Source organism: Eleutherodactylus coqui, chromosome 7 (genome assembly GCF_035609145.1).
Source record: "Eleutherodactylus coqui strain aEleCoq1 chromosome 7, aEleCoq1.hap1, whole genome shotgun sequence".
NCBI lineage: Eukaryota > Metazoa > Chordata > Amphibia > Anura > Eleutherodactylidae > Eleutherodactylus > Eleutherodactylus coqui.
In genome coordinates this window covers 76515974-76541479 of record NC_089843.1, presented here as the reverse complement: position 1 = coordinate 76541479, position 25506 = coordinate 76515974, and the positions used below count along the sequence as shown (strand labels likewise).

At 44.2% G+C, this 25506-nt stretch overlaps 1 protein-coding gene across 1 annotated transcript in view; it reads right to left on the bottom strand.

The window, feature by feature from the left end:
* Positions 1 to 25506, bottom strand: part of ADGRA3 (adhesion G protein-coupled receptor A3) — a 50414-nt gene that overhangs the window by 4236 nt on the left and 20672 nt on the right. The window contains exons 4-16 of the mRNA XM_066573231.1: positions 24409 to 24480; positions 17935 to 18006; positions 16346 to 16506; positions 14086 to 14299; positions 13357 to 13521; positions 10632 to 10833; positions 8788 to 8937; positions 5430 to 5591; positions 4013 to 4216; positions 2509 to 2722; positions 1261 to 1469; positions 441 to 559; positions 118 to 241 (exon numbers count right to left, since the gene is read on the bottom strand). Of these exons, the coding sequence (XP_066429328.1) occupies positions 118 to 241; positions 441 to 559; positions 1261 to 1469; positions 2509 to 2722; positions 4013 to 4216; positions 5430 to 5591; positions 8788 to 8937; positions 10632 to 10833; positions 13357 to 13521; positions 14086 to 14299; positions 16346 to 16506; positions 17935 to 18006; positions 24409 to 24480 (2068 nt within the window). The remainder of the gene's footprint in view (positions 1 to 117; positions 242 to 440; positions 560 to 1260; positions 1470 to 2508; positions 2723 to 4012; positions 4217 to 5429; positions 5592 to 8787; positions 8938 to 10631; positions 10834 to 13356; positions 13522 to 14085; positions 14300 to 16345; positions 16507 to 17934; positions 18007 to 24408; positions 24481 to 25506) is intronic.

Sequence of the window (25506 nt, the reverse complement as noted above, 5' to 3'; positions counted from 1 at the left end):
GATAATCGTTACGTGTAAAAGGGCCATTCGTTTAATTGGAAATGGGTAAACTTGTAATTGCCTCCAGTAATGTCATAGTAGCCCATAGTCTTGTTATATAGAAAAGTTGAAACTTACAGCCTGACACACTCTGGCATCTTTTGTCTGGTTTATGCCTCCCACATAGACCGCGCAGGTCAGAAAGATGTGAAGACTGAGGTTGACCAACATGTGCCAGGTCTTCAGGCTAACCCGAATCAGGCTGAAAAATAAAACACACACCATGTACTTCGGTTAGAAGGTTAAAGAGCAACACTTAAAACAATCATTCACAGACATATAAGAGAGCAGATTATATATGTTCTGTTCCTATATAATCCAGACAACAGCCAGTTAATGCCAACTGAGCCAAGAATACATGAACCTATTGGAAGCAGCAGATACAGGGTGACAATCCATACCTGTGATAGTACAAATAACTGATGATCATCATCAGCAAGCACAAAAGCAGCACCACGGCGGACGCATACACCACTGGATGCAAGAGAGTCACGGGATGAGTGTCCACTCCGGTCAGATCCTTTATGGAAAAAAGGAACATCACAAGTCAGATTACAGGGCTGTCCAGGATTAGGTAAAAAGATGTGCCGCTCTTGTATATGGGATGGGTCTGGCAGTAAAGGTTAGCTCCAGTTTCAGAAAAATTAGATACGTCAGAAAGTTTTGATCGGTGAGCGTCCGGGTGCCAAAAACTTTAGCTATCGCTAAGACAAAGGGATAGAAGTGCTGAGCTGAGCACTGTGGCTATGCTTGTGTGTTAAGCTCTACTCTACGGGTTTGTACACTGGTCTGCTCACATCTCTGGGCATCAGCAGAGCGCTTTCACCCCTTTAGTCTCAGCATTTGGATTGATTAAAACGTCTGACATTAAGTTTTTTATTCTTTTAGAAACACTATGTAATTGATAGGGATGAGCTGCCGATATCCCATGAACATGAGTGGGGTTGTGTCTCGAAATAAAGCAGATTCTTTGATTTAACCCTATGAAATAATAAGGTAGAACTACATGACATGGCACAAATACATATACAGCCTTTCCCTCACACAGTATGGCAGTAGCAGGGATTCCTTACAAGTGCACATACTATTGATTTATACACTCATTAGTTCAGCAGTTGTTAGCGCCACATTGGAGAATATGAACTTGCTAATTGTAAATATGCTTCATGCATGGATGAAAGGTGGAGCCCGTGGTGCAGAGTGCTCGGATATACTTCGTACCATTAGTACTGCGTAGTTGCTGAGCGTGTGGCACTGTATTGTAGTTATATTCTCATCAGATGCTATGATACTGCAGCCTTCTGACTTCCAACCACCTTGTCCATTAAGAAGGTCAAAATCCCACTGGGCTGCCACAGGGTCCTTCCCATGAGCAATGCGACGGAGAGTGATATTAATGGGCACACTGGGAGGGTTCTTGTTTGGACCATCTAAAAGGAGGGAAAGAGAAAAAAAAATATGAGACACTTCCAGTCCTCCATTCAGTTTGGACATTTAGACCTCCACCAATCCCAAGAATAAAGTCCCCTCCTCCTCACTGCAAGCTCACTATAGATTGAATGGAGTGGCAGCTGTGCAAGTGCAATGCTGATCCAATTCCTCTTCAATGGGACTACCAAAGATAGCCAGATGCCTGTACTCTGCCATTTCCATCATTCCCTTTTATTAAACTTTCTGATAGTGAGAGTGATCAATGAGTGGAACAAGTTGTCACGGGAAGTGGGCAGACATCTGTCTGGGATTACTTAGTGATCCAGCATGGAGCAGGGAGTTGGTCCCTTCCAACTACCATTCTACGAAATGAACGAAGCAGCATTGCACATGCTCAGCCATCGCTTCATTCAATCCACATGTCACAGCGGAAGGTGCAGTAAGCAACAGCGAGCAGGACAAGGACAACATGGGACTCCTGTTCCCAAGATCAATGGATGCACAATAACTGTAAATCTTGGGAGTACCCCTTAAGAGTATGCTCACACGTAGCAGATTTTGGTGCGGTAAATCCACACCAATTACGCCAAGTTTGAACGTACCCTTAAGTGTTAACTATATAACTGCTTACATTTTAAACCTAATATATCAGCATATTTCTGTATGACACAAGTTATTGTTACAGCAGGACTTGGGGTGCTGCATCAGCAGGCTCAGTCTACAGACAGCCCTAGAGTCCTATCTAGAACTGCACATGGGTCCCTCAGTATACCCAGTGAAAAGATCAACGGGGGAAAAGCCAACATTGATCATGCCTCAAACACCATACATTGGAGCATGAGTTCAGCTGGAGCCTAGCAACTACACTAGGGTGGCATGGGGAACTCATGCAGAGCTTAAGGCCCATTTACACGGAGTGATGATCGCTAAAAAAAAAAATATATATAACACAAGCATCCAAGAGAACTACTTTAATACATGTTGGAGTTATGTGAGGACTGCAGCTGGGAAACACTGCTAAGACATTTTAATACAAACCTAGCTTGGCGAGAATGACAGGCGTCACTACGGAGTGTCTCCTTCCGTCTTCCTGGAGGTGTGTGGAGTTTCCTGTGGTTGGGAAGAGCTTTCCATTTCGGAATGCGATCAGCTGCAGCTTATACACAAACTCGTCCGCCGCTCGCCTCTCCCGCTTGTCTTTAGGTAGAAACAGTGCTGCCGGCAGCTGGATGGAGGCCTCCACAACGGTGTTCTAGGAAAGACACAAGGCAACTGATAATATATACAAGACGTATCCATGAAAGGTGTATCAACACAAGTCAATGGGATCAGAATCTCTGCCTAATGCATAAAACCATTGCCAGGGCTCTTCATTCCCAATGATCTGCTCTGTACACCTAAAGGGCCACAGAACCAGTTTAGCTGTAACCAGTTGGCTGACTTATTTATTTTACTCCATTTTTGTCAACTTTTTATTTCGTGTGGCCTCTGCATTCAATCCATATTTGCTGTGTCAAGTTTTTTGTCTATGTATGCCAAAAGAAAAAAAAAGAAAACCGAAAACACTCCCAATCCTTTTTTGTTTCTGCATCTTAAGAAAACACAACAAAAACCAAAACACAAAGTCTGCACATGGATGACACCCGTCTTCTGTCCGTTTTTTTTCCTCTCCCCATTGACGTATATGGACAGTTCTCATCCATAAAACAGATCACAGTAGTGCATGCGATGAGTTTATTAGGGCGTACACCCCCAACCAAAAATGACAAGTATTTCATGGACCAGTATATTTAAGACAATAGCAAAAATTTTTATTATGCAATACTACTTTTAAAAAATAAAAATCTCTTTTCAAAAGGCTTTCTAAACTTGTGATACTTATTTTTCACAATGACAGACCCCCCCCCCCCTCACTTATTTTTAATTATTTTTTTCCCCCCATGACTTGTACTTGCAATTGTTGGAATGCTTACACCATATACTGCAATACTCTAGTATTGCAGTATATGGTATTTCCGCCAGCATTCTATTAGGACTAGAGATGAGCGAGCGTACTCCTTAAGGACAGATACTCGAGCGAGTATCGTCCTTACTGAGTACATGCCTGCTCGCAAAGATTTGGGTGCCAGCGGGGGGTGAGCGCTGTGTTGCGGGAGTGAGTGAAGGGTAGAGCGAGAGAGAGGGAGATCTCCCTAACGCCCCCCCCCCCGCCAGCACCAGAAACTCTGCGGGCGAGCAGGCAGGTACTCGGTAAGGATGATAATCACTCGAGTATCTGTCCTTACAGAGTACACGCGCTCATCTCTAATTAGGACACACTACAGGCCTGTCTAAATAGGCAGAGTTGAAAGATGAGAAGAAAACAAAGACCTTTAATAAAGTTTCTCATAATACTTTTTCTAGACTATTTGTAAACTTAAATAAAAACAAAACGAAAAAACAGTTTTTTGGTAGGTTTCTCGTAATTACATTCTCTCCCTCTTATTTTCACAATGTACTGTACATTTCACATTTGGGCAACAGGACAACATGTGAACGTTACCTTTAATGCCACCACACTGAAGGTACTGGACATATTGCATTTGAAGCTCAGTTGTTTATCCAGGTTTCCATCTGGATCTCTTCTCCCAAAGTCGGCCAATACTGTGCGGTCAGATGCGGCCAGCTTCTGGAACACCGTGCAGGTCATGCCAGTGAAGAGGGTGGATTTAATCACATAGGCTTCCAGGGCAATGTTTGGGGAATACTGGAGAATACAAAGAAAAGCTTTTTCAGAACACCTTTACATAAAACGAAGCTCCCAATGTGTGACATAGAAGCAGAGCATATGTTCTAGTGCATGTCTCCCTGTCCTAGTGGAGGGGCGACATGAATTTTTCGTAATGTTATCATGCCCCCAGTCAATCGGAAAGCATATTTACTCTCCAATTTTCCTAGAAAGGGAGTGAAATGATGAGCACTTACTTGCTCATGTAAATCACTTCTCTACACAGTTAAACCCCACAGATGCCACAGTCATTGCTGACCGTAGCATCTAAAAACTTTTTTTTTTTTACAGAAAAAAATAAATAAAGAAAAAAAAAACTTTCCCCTTAAAGGGGTTCTGACATGACGAGAAAAAAAATACTTACCTTGCCTGGCCAGGACCGCTCATCAGGCATGTCTCCTCCATCTGGCATCTTCCTCTGTAGCTACTTGAAGCAGAGCTGGGGCGGTCAAAATGACGGCTTCCTGCTCTGCCCCGTCCGTGAGCCATTTCAAAGGTCACCGGACGGACGCCACGTCACAAGCAGTGCTTGCTGTGGACGGCCCGTCTGCCCTGGCTGAGTTGGAAGGTCTTCTGTGCATGCGCGCTATCGGGAGTGGAGGGTGTACCGTTCTGACTCCTGTCTTCTGTGCCTGCGCGCAATCCTGGAGGGGTGTGTGAGGCCAATCACATTAAAGGAAAAGTGAATATGTATAAAATGAACTGCAATGGGCAGTGTCTACTACAGGGGACAGTAAGCGCTTTCCCTTTTTCCTGCTATTCCTGCAGTTACACTCTGTCTTCGACCAGCAATAGAACTGTCCCCAGCTTCACATTGTTAGCTGCCGCCCACAAGCGTCACATGACTATCTGTGGGCAGGCAGGCTGGCTGTTCTCTCCACGGCAACCCTGGAAGGAGGAAGCAGTGTTCAAGCTCAATGCCTGCTGGGAGATGAGCCCCAGTTGCACAACAGCACATGCTGATAACAAAGGTAAACATTAGGTTTTTAAGCTAAAGCAAGCCAAATATCGTGGGTTCCCTGTGTCCATTAGGCAGACCAGGGAATAATGGCTGTTAAAGCATAAAAACATTATTCGTGTCAGAAGCCCTTAAACAAGACAAAAAAAAAAAAAAAAAAAAAAAAAAAAAAAAGTATATTCGTTTGATTCTGTGACATCCTATACAGATTCCGTATTTTCCCCATAGACTTACTGTGGAGTATACTTGTGCCCCATTGGCGAGACGGTAAGTAGCAATTCGCTGCAAACACTGTACTATACGTGTGCAGGCACGGGCATCATCCTGTGCCTTTAACAAGACATCTTCATCAGCCAGCATTATGTTACTTGCTATATCAACCATGACATCGCCAAGCTGGAACGGGAGAGGAATTAGACACATCATGAACCAAGGTTTATCAGACAGACCGCCACTCACATCAACATCAGTACAGATTACGACGACAGTAATCCTGAAGGGGATCACGCTCTACAGACAATCCATAGAGGGCCAGACACTAAACACCGCTCAATCTCCACTACAAATACTTTGGGGCCAAGAAATCAACATTAGATTAATTTCCAATTGCTACAGTAAAGTTCGATATTTAGGCCTCCTTCCTACGAGCGTGACGGGCTCCGCCGCGTAATATTCCGCAGTGAAGCCCGTAACGGCGCCCCCCAGAGACCCCATACTTACCAGCGGAAGATAGCGTGAAGACGCTTCCCCGCGCACCGCCGTCGCATCATGTGACACGCCCACCGCGTCACATGACGCAGCCGGCCGTGTCATGTGACGCGCCGGCCGCGTCATATGACGCGCGGCGGTAGGCGGGGAAGCGTTTTTTCACGCTATCTTCCGCTGCTTGCAGCAGGAGATAGCGTGAACGGACGGCTTCCATTGACTGCAATGGAAGCCGTCAGCGCGTACACCCGCAGCAAATAGAACATGCTGCGGGTGAGAACGGGAGATTTCACGGTGCGTAATTCTGCGGTGGAATTACGCATCGTGAGCATTGTGCTATTAGGTTCAATAGAACCTAATAGCAGGGGGCAACGCAGCGGATTTTTGCCGCGGATTTACGCGGCGTAAATCCGTTCGTGGGAAGGAGGCCTTAGGGCTCCCACAAACCGCGTTTTTTTTCACGCAAATGTCAATGGGACTTTCTAATGTTAAAAACGCACTGCAAAAGTTTGTGCTTTGCGATTTTTGTGCGATGTGTTTTTAACATTAGAAAGTCCCATTGACAATTGCGTAAAAAAAAAAAAAAACAACACAAATGTGTGGGAGCCTTTAAGCCTCATGTCCATGGGCACAACTGAATTGCCAATGATCTGCAGTTCAATATGCCCATAGACATTCATGGTGCATCCGAAGGTAATCAAATACCTGCAGATGTCGTTTTCCCCATTGTGGACAAATCGCAAGCGTGGGGCAAGCAAAAAAAAAAAAAAAAAGCAGCCTGTTCCATTTTGTGTGGTTTCCTGCGCCCACTGTTTCCATTGAAGTCAGTGGAAGCCGCCCGATCCACTGTGTGGCCGTGCAACGGGAAAGCAGGATATTTAAATAAAAGACATGCCGCATGCATGCGGCGCCTGGACGCATCTGCCATGCAGAAGAAAAAAGATCCAGCTGTGAGGGAGGAGACCTGCACCACGTCCAAACAGGTGAGAAAATGTCTTTTGTCCTCATGGCTGCGGGCACGGCTGGAATCTGCTGTGGGATTCTGCACTGGGAATTGTGCGTGCCGTGAGGCCTCAGAGTGTGTTCACACATCGCTGATTTGTTGTGGAATTGGTCACAGATTTTGAGGTGAATCTGCAGGAGATTTAACCCTTTCAATTTAATTCAAATTTAAGGAGTGAAATCTGCTCCCGATCCACATCAAAATCTGCAGCACATCAGTGACGTGTGAATGCATCCTTAAAGGAAGTCCGTCACCCAATTTTTGGGCTACTAAGAATATACTGACAAACTTGTGCCATTATGAGAAATCCATCGTTACCCTTTATCCGTTTCCAGCATGTATCGCTTCTTAAATGTTGTGGTTCGCATTATGCAAACAAGCTTTGTCCTGCCTGCAATACAAGCGCTCACCTTGCCCATCATCAACAAATGGGTGAACAGCTAGTCATTAAATATTAACATTTATTAGATGTGCATGAAAACCAATGTGCACAAAATGCCAAAAAACACTCCAAGCAAAATATAGCAAAATCAACCGGGATAGCAAATGGGTAAAGATAAATAGAAACAATTTCCCCAATCTGTAGACTATCGAGTTCAAGGCAGCCAGGATCCATTCATCTTAATACCCATCAGGTGGCGTGTAGTGATACAAATAAGGCATTACCAGGGTGTGACCACTAGTATGCCCTAATGGCTATTATACACAGGGAAGGTCGTACCTTGACAATTCATTAAACTGTGATCCCTGCGAGGTAGGTAACAGTGAGTTAGGCTCCCATGTACATTTTTACAGTTTAGCTTCTTTGACCCTCGCACACTAGGAACTCCTTTCCAGGGTCACCCTTCTCAGTGCGGATATTCAGTCGTCATAGGGCTTAATAGCAGTTAGGATATATTAGGGCAAGTGATGCCTTTTTCATGTCACTACACACCAACTGATGGATACTAGGATGTATGGATCCTGGCTACCTTGGACTCCGGCAGTTTACGGACTTTTTTCTACTTGGCTTTACCAATTTATATCCGGTTAGATTTTAATAGATTTTATTTACAGCATTTAATTATTTAGAATTTTGTGTACATGTGGTTTTAATGCATATCTAATAAATGTTACGTTTTAATGAGTAGCCGTTAACCCAATTTTTGCATTGCTGCTGGTGACTATTGGGACATTGTGTGAGTCTTTACTGCTCCCTGACGATTGTTGCCAAAACCCCCCATTGTGTGTGATGTCTTTAGCTCCGGCCACTCAAGATGACATGCGCTCTGTCAATGCGTCTGCGCCCTAATGAGCGACCAAGCGAATCCGCTGTAACTCCTCCTCCTTGGGACAGATCGATGTCACATCTATCAGCACAGTGACAGTGGAATGCATGACGTCTCCAGCGGGACAGGTCACCAAGCATAGAATGGGGCAGATTTTACAACAATCAGCAGGGACAGAGTCCAGATCGCAGGCAGCGGTGGAGTAGTCAAAGCTAGTTTGTACATGGTGCATGACAACATTGAGGAGCGATATTTCGAGAGTGGAGACACACTGGAAACCTATAAAGGTAACAAAGCATTCCGCATAGCAGCGCACATTTACAAGTAAATTCTGTTCGCAGCCCAAAAATGAGGTGACAGAGTTCCTTTAACGTAGTAGGAGTTGAGCCAAATGACAAATTCCACTTTGCTACATCTATACCAGAAAACACGCAGACAACGGTGACAAAAAATCTGTAAAAACATCAAAATACAGAAAAAAGTAATATGCTGCACCTCAGCTCACTGTATGATCCCTACCTTCTCTTATGTGGAATCTTGTGTAATATACCACATAGTGTATACTCCACTTCACATCTTGCATTATTATAGGACAAGGTTTCGTGTTTACACTTACCTCTTTGTATTTATCTGCAAAACGCCCAAATTTTTCAATCATTTCCGCCACAAAGATGACATCCATCTTGTCCGAGAAGTTGGCGGCTTCCACGGTGTACGCCAGAAGTTGCTTTGCAGTTGCAACAGCATTTGTGAGGTTAAGGGGCATCTGAAAAATAAGCAATCACAAGATCAACCCATCAGAACACTATCTTACTGTACACGCTGCCACAGACTTGCGGACACTGCTCTACAGGATGCCCTCAATGGCGCCAACGAGGAGATCGTGTGCACCCACTAAGTGTCACATTGCAGCACTGGCTGAGGAGTTGATTCCTTTTCAACTTTTATAATACTGTACTTATACAATGTTTAATGGGTACAAAGGCACCCTTCGACTCTAGTAGTGGATCTTATAGATGTCCTCAGAGGCGTCAGTTCTAGCGATTAACCCCTTGATGTCAGCCACACAACTATTTATGTCTTAACTGCATATGCTATGTGCAATTAGCATGTATATAGACATCCACCATACCTGCGGTGTATGGAGAGGGTAATCGGTCGTCCTTGACCGATCAACTACCGATTGCGGTTATTAACCCTTTAAATGCCACTGTCAATTCTGACAGCGGCATTTAAAACATCCCAAATGGCCTCCCATGATAAGATCATGAGGTGCCATCCGGATGTCATGGCAGCCTGGTGCCTTCTGAGGGTTCCCAAGGATACCATAATTGTTTGCCTATTAAAAAGGAAACGGTCGCCAACTATAAGCATCATAAATCAAATTATAGTGCCCCTAGGCACTGATGTGGAGACCGGAGAGCCCCTTTTCATACTCACCTGAACCCGCGTTGCTACGGTGTCCCCTGGCAAAGGCAGTGCGCACACAACCAGCTTGCCCATTTTCAGAGGCTGTGCACATGCATTCCCATCAAGATGAATGGCAGGTGTGTATATACAGCCTTATGAGTCAAGTTTGCTGTTTGCACAGTCTTCGCCTGGGGACAATGCATGAACAGGAGACCGGGTGAGTATTAAGAGACGCTCCACAGACCCCGCATCACTAATGCTCTTGGCGACAGGTTCCCTTTATATTATATTGTATAAGCAATCAAACCATCCCATCCCCAAGAAAAAAAAATTGAATAAAAAGCAATCAAAAGGTCATATGTTCCCCAACATGGTACCAATAAAATCTACAGGTTGCCTCAACGATGGAAAAGTAAAGTAAAGTTATAGGAGCTAAAAAAGGTCAAAGCTTGAATTTCTTTTTAAAGGGATACTGCCGTCTCAGCAACTATGTGAATCTATTGCTCAAATTCTTTAACCTTGGCAGATAAAGGTTAACTGGGTATTGCGGTGATGGAGCTTTTTCTTCGGTTTTCACCCACTGGATGAGTGAAAGCAGATAGATCTTGGGGGCCTGACCGCTGGGACCCCCACACTGATCCTGGGAACAGGGACCCGTGCCCCCCCCCCCCCTATTTTCCAGTTCACGATGCACAGCTGCATTTCTATAGTGGAGGATGGAGCCGCTAGCCACACATGCGCAGCAGCTCCATTCCTCTCGGTGGCGCAGGCAGATAGCCGGGCACTTTGCTAATCTGTCAGCCGCCCTGAAATGAATGGATGAAAACTGGACAAAAAAAACAAAAACCCCAAAACTTCCCCTATACAGTTAGAGGTCTGGACTTGTCATAAATCAGCAGCTTTGGATAACTTTATGTTAAACTAATGTTTCAGGGGGGCTTTATGGTCACCCTTTTGTTAAAAATGCTTAGTCCTACATAAAGGCTTTAAATGGTGAACTATAAATCCTCCCCGTACGGGCGCTGCTCTATGGCCATGCAGAAACAATACCTGATTAAACATGTACAGAACTCGTGTAACATCGTTGGCATACTGGCATCGAGAATAGTCGTCTTCTGCCCAGAAGCCTCCTCTGTCACATCGTCGCCATGCTCGGATATCATCTTGCTGATTACCAGGATAGATGCCACCTCCGGCGGAGTACCGTGTGCACAGTAGATATGCAGTGATCCCTGCCAATGTTCTCGGCCACCTAGCAGGTTATACAATTACATATCACTATTAGAGTCTTGCATGATCAAAAGCTACCAGAAACAATTAATGGGTTAAAAGGATTCTGTCACCAGGTTCATGAAGTTTGGCTAGGAGCTGAGCTCCGAGTCACGCAGGCGGACCATGCCAGCTTCTAGCTGCCCGCAGCATGTAGACTGACAGATCTCTCCTCTTGTGTGTATGGGGAGAGAAAGCTGTCACTCTGCATGCTGCGGGCGGGGTGAAGCTGGCATAGTCCGCCTGCGTGACTCGAGCTCGGTTCCTAGCCAAACTTCATGAACCTGGTGACAGAATCCCTTTAATTGCATATCAACTTTCCTTGTAACAGAAAACCTACATATAAAAGGCTATAAATAATATCCTTGGAGTCATCCAGTAGGTTTATGGAGTGACAATGGGGCACGTTCTAGCCCTTAAGGACATAGCTCCGTGCCGGACCACAGACATAGCAGAGCTCTACACCACAGTGGAAAGACACTATAGTCCTTACTACTTACACTGCAAAAGGCGTAAAACAGATAAGCTGGCCACACACCTTAGATAGCGGTAAGCGGATATAACCATTTCATTGTCTCGTTCAGTACCATAAGAGACAGACTTTGTGAGTGCTCAACAGCCATTCCACTCATCCGGGGAGATATAGGACTTCCTTTTGTGAACAGTGGCGAGCAGAGTGGTCAGCTCCCAATGGTCAGACACTTGGCTTTATCTTGACGCTAGGGAATAAGCCGAAAACTTACCCTACCTGTTTGAGAGAGAGGACCCTGCCGGCAAGGGCTTACAGTGTACAGGGGAAGTAGACAGTAGGTGCTCATCTTGTGGTGTCAGTAGGACTAGTGTAGGTTGTAGGGTTGTCTTAGGAGGTGGGTTTTCAGGTTCCTTTTGAAGTTTTCCCAGGTGGTTGAGCATCTGATAGGTGACGTATGGGAGAACGCCTGGAGACGATTATGTAAGGAGCACAGTAGAGAAGAGTAGACATGGTGGTCTTGCAAGGACTGTAGATTATATGTGGGGAGGTATTGGGATATTAGGACAGATGTGTATGGGGGACATGTCATGGACAGCTTTATATATAATGACTTGAATTTAATTCTCTGGGTAATGGGCAGCCAAGTAATGGAAGGAGAGGTGGATAAGCTGGGCAGCAGAGTAGAGGATGGATTGGAGGGACACAAGGGCATTTGAAGGGAGGCCACAGAGGCTACTGCAGTAATCTAGATGGAAGATGACGAGAGCATGCACCAGCATTTTTGTTGACTTGGGGTTGAAGACCGACCATATCCAAGAGATCTTTTTGACGTGGCAAGGGCTTGTATGTGCGGTTTGAAGGAGAGGGTGGAGTCAAACGTTAGACCGAGATGGCGGACTTGTGGGACCGGTGATAGTATGGAGCCGTTGATTGTGATGGACAAGTTCGGTGGGGGTGTAGAGTAAGGTGGAGAAAAGAGGATTTCAGTTTTCCCCATGTTAAGTTTTAGGAAGCGAGAGGAGAAGGAAATAGCAGATAAGACCCTTCAGGACAGAAGAGGGATTCTGGATAGGAGAGGCAACATTTGGGTTAGAGAAGTAGATTGGAGTGTCATCAGCACAAATGTGATATTACTTCCATGTGCCCAAGTAAAAAAGCAAACCACACAAAAACTTCCACACTACTTTGGCCATCATCATTATGCTTGTAAAGCGATAGACCGCTGGGTATTAACTTGACAGGCCTCGCTCAATTAGATTGTGAAAGGCATGTCTTGGCAGCTCTTCACAGCGCCGCTAACTAATCCTCTTCCTACTTTGACCTTCTCAAACAACATTTATGGGAATTCCAACAGCAACTCTGAAGGTAGAAATTAGTGAGTGGAGCCGATCCATAGCCATTACATGTACTGGAGAGGTCTATAGTGAACAGCAATTCAGTCAAAGCCAACAGTGGTACGTCCATGGGTAGCTGTGTAGAAGAGATATAACGTCAGGTCAGGTCCAGCATGTCTGACCTGAATCTGCTGCACCAACTGAAACATGGAAATACCGGACATAAAACTTATCGTACTACACAATGACTGGCTTGTCTCTTTTTGGGAAATAATGAGCCCCAATATTAAAAAAGGGAGTGTTGGCAAGTGTGAAACCCAAGGATAATATTTGCCATGGATCTACATGAGTTAGCTCCATTCACCATCGCTGGATTGCGGGCTTGTCTGTTTGTGTAAATGCTCCCCACTCTAGAAGGTGAAGTGCTGAGCGAGAAGCCAGCGATCAAGCGGTAAAGTCTTTCAGTCTAAACACTCTGCACGAGCGCTAACGACCTTAGGGGTAACGTCAGCACTCCTGCAGTCATTTAGCCGACTGTCGGCCCATGTAAAAGGGACATTACTGAGAAGAAGCACATGTTGCATCCAGTGTGTCAAGTGTAATTGTGTATGTGAAACACTCAATGCTTACTTACAGCTCATTCAAAGTAAACAAAATTAATAATAAAACAGAAACCCCAAACTAGGAAAAGTTCACCAACCTGAAGTCCCCTTTGTTATTTTTGACCCTTTCCATAGGGCAGTACTGCGCTGAACTCTCCAGTACCACAATATCCACAGTCCTGGTGTTATTACCACGCTTGCTCTGAACCCGGCAACCCCAGTTCCCGGTTGATCCCGCTTGTATATTGGAAATGGTCAACGCACTAAAAAGTAATAAAACGGTGTCAAATTCATTTAGCATAATTAACATACTAAACAATTCATAAAGGGAAATTAGAACAGCGTGCTAAGTGAAGGATGATCGTGCACTTAGTGGCAGTATGCTGCCGAACCAGATGTGGCAACGCTTTTATAGATGAAATCCAAGGTTCCACCTGTGATAACGCTACATGTATAGGCGGCCTAAAGAGAAGCCGTTTATACGCAGGACATGCATGTAAAGTCTAACTGCAAGTAAATGGTACACTTGTTCATTTCTTATGATCTACATGAGGAATATGAGATCTGAACAGACTGTCACCATTCTTTTGCACCTCGCCCTGAGGACAGGACAAGGTAATGACAATCACACCGATAGGTCTGCTGTGTAGGTCTGTTCACTCGTTTTTGAGAAACTTGCCTTTTATCAGTGGCAGCACATGCAGAGGACTACTTAAAAGTAGTCCTGGGTATTCATGAGCTGCAGACTAGCCACACCCACGCCACCCTGATGTAACTACTTCTGCACCACCCTGTATATTATTATATAGCATAGAAAAGAACGCTACCTGGCAATCAGTGAACAGTTGTGGATCATGTTCTTCTGGACGATAATACCCTGCGACTCGTCTGTTTCCACAATCTTCCCATCTTGATACCACAACACCTGCATGTCCTGGTCTATGTAGGAAGCCATGCACTGGAAAGGGAGGCTATCCCCTTCAAAGACCACTTGGCGGTGAGAAGGAGTCATGTAAAAGGAAGGCAACTCAAGAGGTGAATCTGGAAACAAATGGAAAAAGCACAGTAATCAAAAGGTTCTATATTAAAATTATTCTTCAATCCAAGCACCAGCAGCTGAGCGATCTCTGAAGACACACGCTTGGCTTATAACATAGACCCTTCTATAATGTGTTTATTAAAATCTGCTATATTTGATAACGATTCTGGGCCATCTTTTTTTAAAACTCTGCATTGTGCAGTCCCCCAATTGTTCCTCCTGGAAACGCATGATTAAATTGACAACTGGGCGTTAACATTCTCTTTGTTAAGGTGTCCCTACAGGGCCTGACATGGTCACCATGGATTGGACATTGCTAGATTGGCCTAGTGTTTCCCCTTCATTCACAACACCACCACCAACTTGGAAATGTAGGGATAACCTGACAGCTGGAGTAACGGAGGGATGGCTTAATGTATTTATGAAGATGTTCTAGCATTATCACATGTGGAATACAAGTAAACGGGCAGGTAATGCTTCAAAGACTAGCCTGCGGCTCTCTATTAGCATTGCCATTTGATATTTTTTATTTAAATAGTTATTCCCATTTCTTAAAGTAATTGTGGGGGTCCGACCTCTGGGACCCCCACGATTCTAAGAACAGTGATGCTTACAGACACCTGCTGTCCAGGGACAAACAGTGAAGTGGTCACTAAACAAGTGTTGCGCTGCCCTCATTTTCAGGATTGCTGGGGATTCTAGCGATATGCCATCACTTTCTGAGCTGGAAATACCCTTTAGAATGCCACTGAATCATGACTGTGCCGCTTTACATACGACATGCCCTGCAAACGTTATAGGATGCCGAATGACAACTGATGCTCTCTGCAACCACCGGATGGCGTATAAATCTGCATCAAATATGGCACTTGTGGCATTACATTCCTGGCAATCAATGCGCCAAGTGCCGTAGGTCCACAGAGTGCGTCGGTGCATGGCAGACAATATAAAGGGAATGGTGGAATTATTGGTCGATTACCCTTAGCAAACAATGGCGTGTACGTGACTATAATTTATTGGAGGGGGGGTTCTGAGACAGTTCTTTAAATCAAGCCTATTCTTTTGTTTGCGCTAGAGACGTATTTCAATATAAGTTTGTGTCTCCAGCAGGTCGGGTCTCGTTTTATTTATCCCTCTAGATGTATTTCACCAGCAACATCCGCCACGTTAATCTACCCATAGAGCAGAACGTGAGGTCATGCCTCGTTCTTGTAAAGCCATCAACATGACATGTGCAGCTGAGCTACAGAGGATCAATGGGAAATGAAGAACGCGCACGTTCAGCGATTACTCCGTGCCCAGCGGAAAACGGGCAGGAATTATTTTCTTTTTGTACGAGTAGGAACCGGGAGAGGATTGTGGACTCAGTTATGGTTGAGCTGTGAGGAAAAATCACGGTTAAAGACGGTGGATTAGAGAACAAGTGAAGGTAAACAGATCTGTACAGGAAGGTGAAGGCAGTGAGAGAATGTTTCATGAAATCACGCTCTGGAATATGTGAGCAAACAACTTTAGGGCATGTTTACAGGGGAGTTCCCAGAATTAATATTCATCTCCTCATCACAACATAGCTCAAGAGTGTCTGATTACTTTCTCACTATGGGGCTTGACGGTGTGATCCAGTAGTTGCATTAATAATACACCAAGATACCCGTATTGCAGTGTATTATCTGTAAATGTTTTACTGACAAGGTATAATGCTAACTTAGGGCACTACACGTGCTAAACTGTCTGAGTTAATGGAATTTTACTGTAACAGAAGTAGGAATGGTTTTCCAAAGAATATTTTTGGTATAACAATTTGCAGGACCCTCACCTAGTCGGATAAGTATGCTATGTCACTTTCCATTTAAATCTATGGGAGATATGTAACCGGGAGAGTCAGCATGCATTTATAGTTACTACTTCACAGGGAAACCAGGCCCTCCCATGGTCAGGATCACGGGGGTCTAAATCAATCCTATTTATGACATGCGATCAACAAGCCATAAATATATTTGTACGACTTCATAATACACCTGTGCATCACTTAACACCTTCCCACTTACCACAGGTCAGCTGTTCAGGCTTCACCACTGTTATTGGCTGCCCTTGCAGAGACTTGGGGTAGGAACATTTTGTCTCCCGGACCGTTATATTCTTTGCTTTGATCCACCGCAACATCCACAGAAGATTACAGTCACACAGAAGGTAGTCTGTCTGAAATTCACTGCAAGTAAACAAAAAAGGCAACAATTAGAACTATCTTTGGTTACAACTTTATTGGCCGGCCCCGCCTCTATTCTGGCAGCGCTTTCAGCAATGCCAGCCATCATCGCTGCTGTGTAACAGCACAAGAGAGCATCGCTGGGACCAGTGTAAGAGGGCCACAAGTAACCATTCCCCAATATACACTACTGACATAAGATCGTTAGCTGACAAGGATGTAGGATACGGGGGGGGGGGGGGCACAACTTTTCCCAGTGTTTTTTTGCACACGGAACTCTAATGGGAATCCAGGATGCAGGCTACATGATTCACTAGCCGTACATATGGAATACATCATGACTAAACGCTTCCCAAAATTCTAAGAGCTAAAACAGAGATCTTATTTCCAAATGACACCCAAATCCACAAGTGACATCAAGATCGATCGCAGCCTGTTCCACTCATGACTGCCTCTGTACAGCCTCCAGTGACCACATGGGGGCAATAAGGAAACCATTCTTCATGCCATGGTACCTCCTACAAATGAGAGAGGATATGTGCCCTCCGTCATATTCAGGAGGTCCCTTTTTTTAAATCAAGCGAGCAGTTGCACATGTAATTAACCCTCGCACCTCATCAGGACATTTGTTGACTTGTATGTTTAGCAGCACATGAAGATTTTTAGTCTCTGAACTTTTGCCGATTTTATGAAGATATAGGCATGTAGACCTAGGCACAAGGCACATGTATGATGTCTGCACATCCCGTACCCTGTGCCCACATGGGTCAAGACATCTATGGAGGCCAAGAAAGCAGGCAAATCTCTTCACTGGCACGAGGAGAAGATGCAAGTAAGTATTTTTCTCATCATTGTGGTCCTGATCCGCAGCGGCAAATTCACAAACAAATCGTGTGAATTTACCGCTGCCAAATCCCCTACGGCTTTACTGTGGACAATTGCCTGTGGAAACATAAACTTAGGGCTCAGTCACACGGGCGTCGATCCACCCGTGTTCCTGCACAATAAGACGGCCGTACTGCAGGTTTGGACGACTCTCCGCACCGCCGGAAGAAAGAACACATGGCCGGCAATGGAGCCGGTCATGTGTTCTTTCTTCTGGCGGTGCGGAGAGTCGTCCAAACCTGCAGTGCGGCCGTCTTAGGGCTCAGTCACAGGGGCGCCGATCCACCCTTATCGTGCAGGAACACGGGCGGATCGGCCCCCGTGTGACTGAGCCCTCAGAGTGACTTTAAAGAAAATATTAGTGGACTGCATACATAGCAATTAATAAACATACTCCTCCAATTACATTTCCAGCAGTCGCTCAACGATTATTGGCAGGGCTGCGGGAATCCCACTTCCCCTGCAGACCCATCAGCAGAAGACAGGCTGCTTTACAGCAGTCATTCTAGGTCAGATCTGGTGGCCACGTGGACCCAGGATACTTACAGTGACTTTAAGGCAACCAGGTTAGCAAACGTTTCTTGTGGCAGTGAAGAAAATAAATTCCCAGAGAGATTTCTAGAAAGGAAAATACATACAGTTAGTAGTCAGGGTAAATAAATCCACTACCAGATTACAGCTTCATCCTTTACTTCTAGTCACACCGGGAACAGTCATTGGATATCCAAAGGGCATCCTGTGCATTATAGGACCGCAAATTAACCTAATGACGGTAACAAAGCTCCAAGTCACCAATTAATTACTGGAATGAGCTGCCAACCGAGAACCTGTAATTATACAGATACGTTACACCTACAGGTACAGCTTCACACAACGGGAAAGGCTGAGCACTACAGGCGGAATATAATGGGGCAAGGGGGGGGGGGGGGGATGACTGCAGGGTCTATGGCGGAAAATCATGTTGGTGCAATCACTGTGCCAGGCCCGGCACCGCTTGTAGTGTCCACACATCATTGCTGGAGGTCAGTAGACTTTTTAGGCAATTTCAAACAAGCGTATGCACATATAGACTTGCTTCAGTGCCCTGAATTTGCACACGCATCAGCACATAGTACTGCACTTTTTGACGTACGCAGGGCCTGTTCACAAGCTTGTGCGATCTCTCTCCTGAACGAAGACCTTTTTTCTAAAATACTGTCAAGCAGATTATCCCTTCTTCCCCATCCAGACCAAGTGGGCTTTGTGCCCCTTCATGAGGCACAGGACAATAGGAGGAGAGATTCATATAATCCATTATGCCATGGTCCCTAAAGGACCGATGTTCCCGTTTTCTACAGCTGCAGACAAAGCATGAGACAGGGTCAATCAGGACTATGTCGGAGACCCTTTAATTTGTTGCCCCTGGCAGTAACACGCCGAGTTAGATTTCAACGTCCAGAGTGAAAGCGAATGGCTGCTTTTCAGACCGGTCGCAAATTTCCAATGGCACTTGGCAAGGCTTCCCCTTCTGTCCCTCATATACACATCCTCATTTTAGAGCCACTACTCTGTCATAGCCGCTTGAACCTGGACATTGTGGGAATTCAGGTGGGTGGGTAGATGCATAAGGTAGCATATGCAAATGACTTGCTCTTTTTTTCACTCACGTCCCCACCTGAAGGCGTTTTTACACGCAACGATCACACAAAATTCGTTAAAACGATGGCTTTTCAGTGATAATCGTGTGTAAATGCTACCATTGTGCACTTTTCATTTGAATGATGATTTTTTAGTTCAGCCTAAAAACCATTGTTCAGACCACATGCTGGGAGGAGATAACATTGTATTCTCTATCCAGGCCATGGCTGAAAACAGTCCACAGGCTGTTACCTATACAGGAGCTAGAGATTACATTGTTTTCTCTTTGCAGCCCCTGGTTGAACAATAGAGCTAATTACAGAGCTCAGACCTCCTGCTGATTTCTGCAACAGCTCCCAGAGGCTCATCTGCATGCAAATGAAGCTGATAAAGTACTAATGGGCATTAGTTCCTATTAGTACTTTATGCAAAATGATCGCTCAAAGCGGTTATTCTCCTTATCTTTTGAACAAATTTTAAGCAATCATCTTTGTGTGTAAATGGGGCTTTACTCTCCCTAATCTCATCACTGATCTTCATAAATATACACAGTTATCCAACTTTGAAATAAGTTACCAAAACGCAGAGGTCCTTAATATATTCCCCTTCCTCAGGGATTTAATACATTCCTTCTCATTGACATCAACTGATCTTCCCTGTGCTATTGGAGGAATAAAAGAATGCAGGCTATCTATAAGCAGAGAGATGGTGAGGGAACACTGTGAGACTTGAATTTATTTAAGTTAGCTAAGTCCAGATGAATTACATCCTAGGATACTAAACAGTATGTATGCAAATACTTGGATAAAAATGGAGTAATTAACCAGAGCCAGCATGGGTTTGTAACAAACAAGTCATGCCAGATGAATCTAATTTCCTTCTATGATAGAATCACCAACTTGGTTGATCAAGGAAATGCAGTGGCTATAGGATATATTGACTTTAGTGAAGCATTTGACAAAAGTATCTCATACTATACTTATTGAAAAAAATGACCAAATATGGGATTGACAAGGCAACTGTTAGGTGGATTCAGAACTGGCTGAGTGATCGGACTCGAAGAAAGGTCATAAATGGCTGCGCATCCAAGTGGAGGAATGTAGCGGTACCACAAGGCTTTGTCCTAGGACCAGTGTTGTTCAACATTTTTATAAATGATCTGGAGGATGGAATTGATGGGAAACTAATCAAATCTGCCAACGACACTAAGCTAGAAGGGAGAGCTAACACTAGGGAAGAGAGAGAGAGGGTATTCAAAAAGATCTAGAAAAGCCTGCACAGCGACTAACAGTGGGCAGCGACTAACAGAATAGTATTTAACAAGGAGAAATGCATAGATCTGGGCAAGAAAAATCCCTTTCAACTCTACCATTCATTTCGGCGGTCACAGGATCAAATTAAATATCTTGGCATTTATCTTTACTGGCCACATTTCTTCTTTCTATGAAATAATTTGGGGCTTATTCAGACCTAGAGGCACTCAGGAAAAGTTAAAGAACTCATGGTTCTACTGGACTGCGTTTCAAGACTCACAGGAGTTTAGAAGGACTCAGTTTACCCAATGAACCCCTTAACTCCTCGCACTGCATTTTAACACTTCTAGGTGTCTCTTCCCCCTGTGATAATGCTTCTTTCTCTGTCCTCTTTTTCTTCCTTCCTCACTTTAACCCTTTCTTAGGAGTTTTCCCCTCCCCATCCATTCTTGGAAGCCTTAGGGTGGTTTCACACCTGCGTTGGTTCCTTCGCAGATCTGACAGAAAAAGCTCTGCATGCAACACCTTTTCTTCTGGCTAAAGGCAGGGCAGCTGAGTGGAAAGTGAACAGCGCTATTATAGTCAATTCAGTGCCGTTTGGTTCCGTCCAGAGACTGAGCCATTCTGCCACAAGGATTCCCCTTTTCTGCTCCCCGAATGGAGCAGAGAACCAGAAGCCTCGAGAAAAAAAAAATGTGAAACCACCCTTACTTGCCCTTGGCTCTTGTATTACCCACATTGAACTGATGGCATTTAATGCCCGTTTTGTGTTACGCATCGTGCTTCCATTACTTGTGACTGCTTTGGGCTGCCCAAAGGTTACATTTACCATGTGTCTTATTATCCTTCTTCTTGCCAGGTAATTGGCCTGCAGGCTGATGACTGCAATCAGTTTATTTTTTTTAAATAAAAAAAAAAAAATACAAAAAAATCTGGACAACCGCTTTAATAACCTCGGTCCAAATAAGACAGGGTAGCAACACTGCATAGACAGATAAGACTCCTCTCCCTGGTCTCTGGGGTGGGGGACTGTACTCCATCACTTCTTGGAGACTAATGATCTATGACATTTCTCTACTAATTTCAGCTGCCATAGAGCGCACACTCCCTGCTACACCACCTATACAGACAACGCAGGAGGAAGGGGGTCTGCAATATGGCCACCCGAAGGCAGATGCAAGATCTAAAGAGAACACATTGCTGTTCAAAAGACGAACATCGAAGTAATGATACAAATCAAATCCACGAGACATTCCATGTAAACCAATCCGGCATGAAGTCCACCACCTACAATGCTACACAAATTGTTCAAAAAAGGCACCAAAAATAAAGTGCGCTTCAATAATACACTTTCCTTACAAACACGGGATTATGTGGAGTGAGCAGCGCAGCTTGTGTGACTGCAGTCCCCTGGGGCCGCTTTCTGGAAGACACACAATTAGTATCATCGCACATCTTACCACATTTGGTAAAAGTCTCATCCTCTCCAGAGTATTAGGTCCAGAATATTTAGGATCGCACACTATAAATAATTTCACAATGGCTCAAAACGGAGTAAAGGCATTCTGCTTCTGTATAGTCACCGACTACATACATGTGGCATCACTGTAATCGTACTCACCTGCACAATAATGTTAATGTGTAACCTTTACCGCATAGCGAACGCCGTAAAAACAAACACCAAGAACACTGGCAAAATTGGGGGGGGGGGGGGGGGGGGGGGGGTTTGTTTTCTCCCATTAACCCCTTAAGGACATGGCCTATTTTGGCGTTAAGGACCAAACGATTTTTGGTATTTTTTCATCTCCATTTTTCAAAAGCCGCAACTTTTTAATTTTTCCGTCGACGCGGCCGTATAAGAGCTTGTTTTTTGCGTGGCGAATTGTAGTTTTTATTGGTACCTTTTTTGGTTACATAGACTACATTGTAAAACTTTTATTACTTTTTTTTATGATCGTAGAAGGAGAAAACGCATCAATTCTGCCATAGATTTATTTATTTATTTTTTTTAAAGCGTTAATTATGCAGCATAAATGACACTTCATTTTTTTCTGCGGGACGGTACGGTTACAATGATACCGAAATTCTTATATTTTTTTAGGTTTTCCCACAATAAAAATCCTTTTTTTTGGAATTTTTTCTTTCTAAACTCACTGCATTCAAAGTCCTACAACTTTATTTTCCCATGGACGGAGCTCTCTGAAGGCTTATTTTTTGCGAGATGAGCTGCAGTTTTTATTTTGTACCATTTTGGGGTACACACGTTTTTTTAAAATCACTTTTATTGCAGTTTTTTTGGGAGACAAAATGCTAAAAATTAGCATTTTGCCTCAGTTTTTTAGCATTTTTTAAACGCTTTTTGCTGTGCAGGATAATAAGCGCGTTCAATGTATTGTACGAGTCATTACGGACGCGTCGATACCAAATATGTGGAATTTAAAAAAAAATAATTTATGCCAACATGAGAAAGCATAAAAAAGGGTTAACTTTTTTTTACATTTTTATTTTTTGTACTTTAATTTTTTTCTTTTTTTCTCTACACAATCTGTGACCCTCTGAGGGACTTACACTACAGCACTGCAGATCGCTACGATAAGGCATGGCAGGACTTCTCTCCTGCCATGCCTTATCGCTTACTATAGCAATCACAGGCTATGGCAATACAGGACGCCGGTATCTGGGGTCTGTAGCCATAGCAACCAGCCGGGATCTCGCAATATTATTGCACAGAGGGAGCGCGCTCCCTCTATGAACCCTTTCCCTGCCGCAATCTACTTAGACATCTCCGATGCCCCCCACTGTCGCAGCGGGACGCCGGCTACTAGTGACAGCCGACTCCCGCTGCGGGATAGCGCAAGATCTGCTATGATCTCGCGCTATCCCCATGACGTAAAGGTACGTAATTTTGCAGGAAATACCCCGCTTCCATGACGTAACCCTTACGTCATGGGGTGGGGAGGGGTTAACAACCTGCAAATTATTCTCAATATTTGATATAGGATTTAAAATACTGTCATTAAAAAAAAATTGCTATGGCTTGTCATGAACGCATGAAAATTGGCAGTGTCCTCAAGGGGTTAAAGTACTTACCTGTCAATCAACGATTTAAGGCAAGAGTAAGCCTATTTGGCCCGCTGCCTAGCAAACATCACAGCTTAGGAATGATTCATAACCACAATGAAGAACTCTGGTTTTTGTCGTTTCCCTTTAAGCCAGCCATAAATAATACTATTTTTTGGCCCACTTTGTCCCCTGTAGGCAATACTTACACTTTTGTCAGAGACTGTGCAGTCCGAGAGCAGAGAGCCTTGATGTTTTTGCAAACTGATGAGGATCGCAGAGGGTCGGATCTCCACGGATCCGACATTAGTGGCCCATCCTAACAATATGCTACTCAAGTCTCTGATGAGACAACTACTTTAAAAAGGGAATCTGTCAGCAGTTTTGACCACATCAAACTCCTAACATTGCCAACTAGGGTTAAACTTGATTTCCCAGGACCTATGTTGCAAATCCTACTGCTAGGATAACAGATGGAAAAAAAACTTTATGAGCTGTATGCTAATGAGTTGCCAAGTGTTTGCTGGGGGTTCCTGAATCGGGAAGTGTCCTGCCTTCTCAGCTGCCAACTCTCTGCAAACCCTCCCCTCTCCTTTTGATTGACATCTCTAGTGGTCTCCTGCTATGAAGTGCTAATCCAGTGAAGACTGCAGGAGCAGCCAATCAAGAGAGGAGGGGATGGGGAAGGACTGCAGCCAAGAAGTCTGGAGACTTCACTGGTTCAGGAAGCCTTGCTATTAAAGGACCTAGTTCAGGCTAGATTATGGCTAAGGCTGCGTTCTTGAGCTTGCTGAGGAAAAAAAAAAAAAGAATTGACATGTCATTTCTTGGTGTGGTTTCTGCACAAAAATCTATAAATCGGGCAGCAGAACAGAGATTTGCCCCATTAACTAGGGCTTAATCCGTATGCAGATCTGCATAAAAAGCCTCAGAGTTCTGCCATGGATTAAACAGTCAGTTCTATGTAGCAAAAAGCACATGTAAACATCCCCATAGAAAATGGATAAGGAGACCATTTGCATTACTTTGGGGGGTAAATTCATACTAGTTCATTCATTTATTCGTTTTCATTCAATATATGATCACTTACAATCTAACCAGGTTGGGGAGTCCCTTAAACATATCCGCATTAAGGCATCCAATCCTATTATTGCCAAGATCTCTAAAAGAAAATAAAAGACAACTGGTTACATGTATATATAACCTTAATATTTTCTTTATATGTTACCATTTATGGATCTTATGATCTGAAAGTAGGTGATCCGCTGAGTCTGGGGATGTAAGTATTATACTTACCTTCCTCGCCAGTCCCCGACGGCTGCTGTTGCATCGAGTGATGCTGCCAAGTAATCTGCCCATTATGAAATCAGACTGGGCAAACTACCTAGCGTGCCACTCAATGCATTGAAGAGCAGCTTTCAGCACTGACACCGGGGAAGGTTATCGTATAAATACAAAGTTGTTTGAAAAGTTAGTGACCACTTAACCCCTTGAGTGGCAGGTTTCCTATCACCCTGTCGTGCCCACCAGGGCAGGTTTTTTAAAATGGTCTAATCATTGAATTTCAACTAGTTTTGCAGTTGCGTCTCAAGAGCCATAACTTTTTCATTTTTCCATTGACATGGCCATATAAGGGCTTGTTTTTTGCGGGACAAGTTGTGATTTTTTAAACAGGGGGGAGGAAAAAAAGAAAAAAAGGGGCCATGTCATTAAGGGGTTAAATAATGTATTAACTTCCTTCTCTGGGTCATTACGACGCACACGGATACCACGTGTGATTGTATTTTTGATTTTTTACAAAGTAAAGGGAGACAAGTGTTTTTTTTATTTTTTTAATAATTTTTTTACTTTTTTTTTTTATTTTTTTTTTGTCCCTATAGGGGACTTCCACAGGGACCCATCAGGACCCCTGATCACATTCCGGGGGTCCGATGGTGACAGCCCTTTACATGCTGCAGTGACAACCCTTTACATGCTGCAGTCACATAGACTGCAGCATGTAAAGGGTTAACACCGCAGAGATCGGAGGTTTTCTCTGATCTCTGCTGTAAGAGCTAGTACCTAGCTGTCCTCTGACAGCTAACAACCAGCTCTCCCTGCCACAGAGACCATCGGCTTGCTTCTGACAAGCCGATGGTCTCTATGGCAACCTGTAAACAAAGCAGGACATTGCCGACATGTCGGCAAT